The sequence below is a fragment of the Lipotes vexillifer genome, unplaced genomic scaffold, assembly GCF_000442215.2.
Source record: "Lipotes vexillifer unplaced genomic scaffold, Lipotes_vexillifer_v1.1 scaffold1451, whole genome shotgun sequence".
NCBI lineage: Eukaryota > Metazoa > Chordata > Mammalia > Artiodactyla > Lipotidae > Lipotes > Lipotes vexillifer.
Genome location: NW_006795096.1, coordinates 160,846 through 164,708, shown reverse-complemented (window position 1 = coordinate 164,708; position 3,863 = coordinate 160,846). Strand labels below are relative to the sequence as shown.

General features: G+C 61.0%; 1 protein-coding gene across 1 annotated transcript in view; it reads left to right on the top strand.

Annotated features, from left to right (window-relative positions):
* The window catches only part of LOC103091432 (mitotic arrest deficient 1 like 1), a 166,196-nt gene that overhangs the window by 13,644 nt on the left and 148,689 nt on the right, over positions 1-3,863 (top strand). The window contains exons 7-8 of the mRNA XM_007467423.1: positions 114-228; positions 2,298-2,359. Of these exons, the coding sequence (XP_007467485.1) occupies positions 114-228; positions 2,298-2,359 (177 nt within the window). The remainder of the gene's footprint in view (positions 1-113; positions 229-2,297; positions 2,360-3,863) is intronic.

Here is a 3,863-nt window from a genome sequence, read left to right as displayed (position 1 = left end):
GCGCCGGCGGCGCAAAATGTGTGCGGCCTCCCCGGGTGCAGCCCCTGCCCCAGGGGCGCCTGCCCCGTCCCCGGCGGTGCGGCTGTTTGAGTGACTGCTTCTGGCCCTGCCAGGGAGATGCGGGACACCAACGGGCTGCTCCGGGAGGAGCTGGAGGGCCTGCAGCGGAGGCTGGGTCGGCAGGAGAAGATGCAGGAAGCCCTGGTCGAGCTGGAGCTGGAGAAGGAGGTGAGCTGGTCCCCGTGGGTGCCCCGTGGCTGGCTAGGGGAGACCCTGGGTGTTTTAGTCCTCCGTTCCAGCTGTTCAGCTGAAATGTGGCAGCCGCTGGGCTAGTATGGTGGGCAGAATAGTGACCCCTAAAGACAGCCCCATCCTGCTCCCCAGAACTGTGGACAAAGGGGATCGAAGGGTGCTGACCCCTAGCTGTGGCAGGGAGGCTCCCCTGGGGCTCCTGCTGGCCCCCAGCTGGGCCAGTGTGCTCACAGGTCCTGACAGGGGCCGGAGGGGCTTGGAGGAGGTCGGAGCCACGTGAGGTGAGGAGCACTTGCCTGCTGCTCTTGGTGGCAATGAATGGAGGAAGGCGCTGTAAGCCAGGGAACGTGGGCACCTCTAGAGGCTGCAACAGGCGAGGAAACAGGTTCTTCCCCAGGGCATCCAGGAGGAGTGTGGCCCTGCCACCCCTTGATCTGGCACAGTGAGGCCTTTGCTGGACTTCTGACCTACAGAGCTGTAAGACAGTAAACGTGTATTGTTCTCAGCCACCGAGTTCGTAGTAGTTTGTTTCAGTAGCACTGATGCTGAGTCAGAGAGAGGAGATGGCTTGTGGTACCTGGAACAGACGTTGTTCCCACCCGTGGATGTGAATAGACACCTGTGCTGAGTTTCCTTCCCCTGTGGCTGCTGCTGGGACTCATTGGGACATTTTGTGCATTGTTGTAGAGATGGCCATGGACGTCGGTGCCGAAAGCATCCTCGTTCGCTTGCTGAGCAGACCGGCACGAAGGCCTCCCGGCTCCAGGCCCGGGGTCCTTCTGTCCCTCCACACTGCTTCCCCGTGGTCACCTTCAGTCGCCTTCCTTTCTGGTTTGCCCGGCGTAAACCATGTCATCACTCCCCGTAGCTTGCAGTCTGGTCAGAGTGCTCATCAGCTGCCCCCACCCCCCACAGTGGGTTCACTGCCAGCTGAGGCATCGTGGGTCTGGAGCATAAATCCCTCTCAGGCGTTGGCTGATGTGGGCACTTAGCCTGAAAAGACGGTTCTGGAGTCCAGCAGTTTTTCTCTGGATAGAGTTTCTTTTGAAATTGGTTAAGATTCTGCATGTAGAAACACACTGCCTGGTTTCCAGCCCTGCTGTTGCGTGCCCGCTGGCTGTGTGACCCTGGCAAATTACTTAACCTCTCTGTCCACCTGTGTAACGAGGAACGAGTGTCTCCCTACAGGGTTGTGAGGATTAAACGGGGTAGTGTAAAGTGCTTAAAGAGTGGTACACGCCGACTCGGCGTCAGCTGTAGTAATAGATTTCTTAAGCAGTCTCGTGCCCGGCGCACGATCGGGGGCAGGAAGTACCGGAGTGGCTGAACGAGCGCGCTGAATGGCGCTGGACTGGCCCCAGGAAGGACTGGGAGGCCAGACAAAGGCATGCGGTCTCGGAAGGGAGCAAGACTCCGATGTGGGATGTGGGTCAGTGGAACGGCTGTGAGAATACAAGGGTGGGAGGCCCGGCATGCGGGCCGGGTGGGGCCACCGCTGCTGCCCCCTGTTCTTCCCAGCGGCCACGGGGGCCCAGCTCGACGCGCGTGCGCGTGCATGTGTGTTGGGGGGTGGGGTTTGGCTCTCGGCCCAAGTCTGTCTGCCCTGGGGCTTGGCATCCTGAGGAGCATCTGGAGGATGGGCGACAAGGCCGTGGGCAGCGTCTGCCCCCTGGGGCACAGGTGGTTATTGCAGGACCGTTCAGGAGGCTGTCTGCCCCCGACCCCTTTCCCCAGCCCGCAGTCCTGGCCTGCTGGGAACCTTGAAGTTACGGAGCCAGGAATGAATGAGACGTTAAGCACGCAGTGTAGCTTCAGAGGTTGGGAAGCAACCTGTCTGCTTTGGAGCGAATGGGCGCGTTTCTGCGTTTTAGCTCAGCGATCAGGGCAGGCCGTTCTGGAGGATCAGGGAAGTGATGTCGTCGGTTTTGTGTGGTGCTGCCGTGCTGGGGGTTGAGGTGTGTGTGTGGAGGAGGTGGGAGGGCCCGGCGCTTGCACGGAGGTGACGGGCACAGCGCTCTAAGGGCTCCACTTCCATGTCCTTTCAGAGGCTGCTGACGAAGCTGCAGAGCTGGGAGAGGCTGGACCAGACCACGGGCTTAAGCATCAGGTAGGCGGATGGCGCCGGGGCCACAGGGTCCCCACCTTTTCTCCGCATGGCTGGCACCTTTGGCAGAATGGGCCCTGCCAGCCCGGTTCCCTCCAGCAGAGGCCCTGCCTGCGGCTGCTGAGGTTCAAGGAGATGGAAGTAGGGACTCTCGCCGCCGAGGGCGGGACATTCTCGACAGCGCTGGTGGGTGTGGGCCCTGCGTTGCTGGGTTTTCTTGCCGGGCTCTTTTCTGTTTATGCTGAGGAAGTAGCCGCTGTCGAGGGAAGGCACTTCCTTTAGGCGGTTGTAACGAGTGGAGAGAAACTGAGGCTTCAGGGGCAAAAGAGGAAAACCGGGTAATGGAGGATTGTTTCCCATCAGGCCCTTGCAGCAGCCTCAGCTTGTCTGTTGAGCTAATGCCAGCAGGTGCATGGCAGGCGGGGCTGCTGGATGGCCGAGCGGGCGTGGTTCTCAGACAGGCATCTTCCCACAGCTCCCTGCTCCCGATTCCATCTGTCCTGCTGCCTGTCCTTCTGGGGCCGCTGCCCCTTTCTCCAGTGTCGCTCCACCGCTGGCCCTTAGCCCCCAGGTCCCTTCCCTGCCCAGTCCCCCTGCAGACCGACTCCGCCCACTGCTCCCGTCTTTGGGTGGGGGTGGGAGATTGGTCCTTTAGGATTAGTCCTGGCGCCTGGGGCCTGTGGCGTTTAAAGAGCCTTCTGTTTATCTGCTTGCGCGACTTGAAGACTGTGTCTTCTCGGGGGCCTCTCCTGCTGCTCTTGGAAGCTGGGCCTAGATAGAGAGCCCTCCTCAAAGGGTTGTCCTGGAATTACAGCCTCGGACTGCTCTTCTGGGACCTGCACCAGTTCCATCGCACCATGGACTCCAGGTGTTTGTCACTTGAAGATGCCCCTTCATTTTCCTTCTGCCTCGCTAAGTCTCAGAGGACAGAGTAGGCCGTTCCCTCCTGAACTCCACCTGCAGAACCCAGGGTCATGTAGGGCTGGCCCCAGCGAGGCCTAGATGTTTTGTGTTTTGTCCTTTTCTCTGGGCTGATGAACTCATGGGGAAGCTTCCCTCCCGCTCCCAGGGAAGCTCACGTCAGAAGAGAAAGCTCCATGACTTATTTCTTGTGCAGGAGATCGGAGGCCCTCTCGCGCCGGGTGGCACCGGCTGCTGGAGTGTTTGAACGCCTCAGTCAGGGCAGCAGGGCTGGCGCGCAGCCGGCTGCCGTCTCTGGCCAGAATGGCGCAAGGGTCAGTGTGCTGGACACGATGGAAGGTGCAGCTACTCCTTGAGACCTTTTGGTCCCGCTTCCAAACCTGACCACCGCCGCCCACCTCCCAGCGGCTGGCACATGGTTGGGGCCTATGCCCGCGGGCTTCTGGGCTGGTCCCGTGCTTATGCGTGTTGTGTGTTCAGCCCGCCTGCCCTTAGTGACCAGGCCCTGGAGGCAGGAGGAAGGAAGGGGTGGTTCGGAGTGCTGGCGGAGGTGGGGGCTGCCCACGCCTGCTGGCAGCTCGGGGTC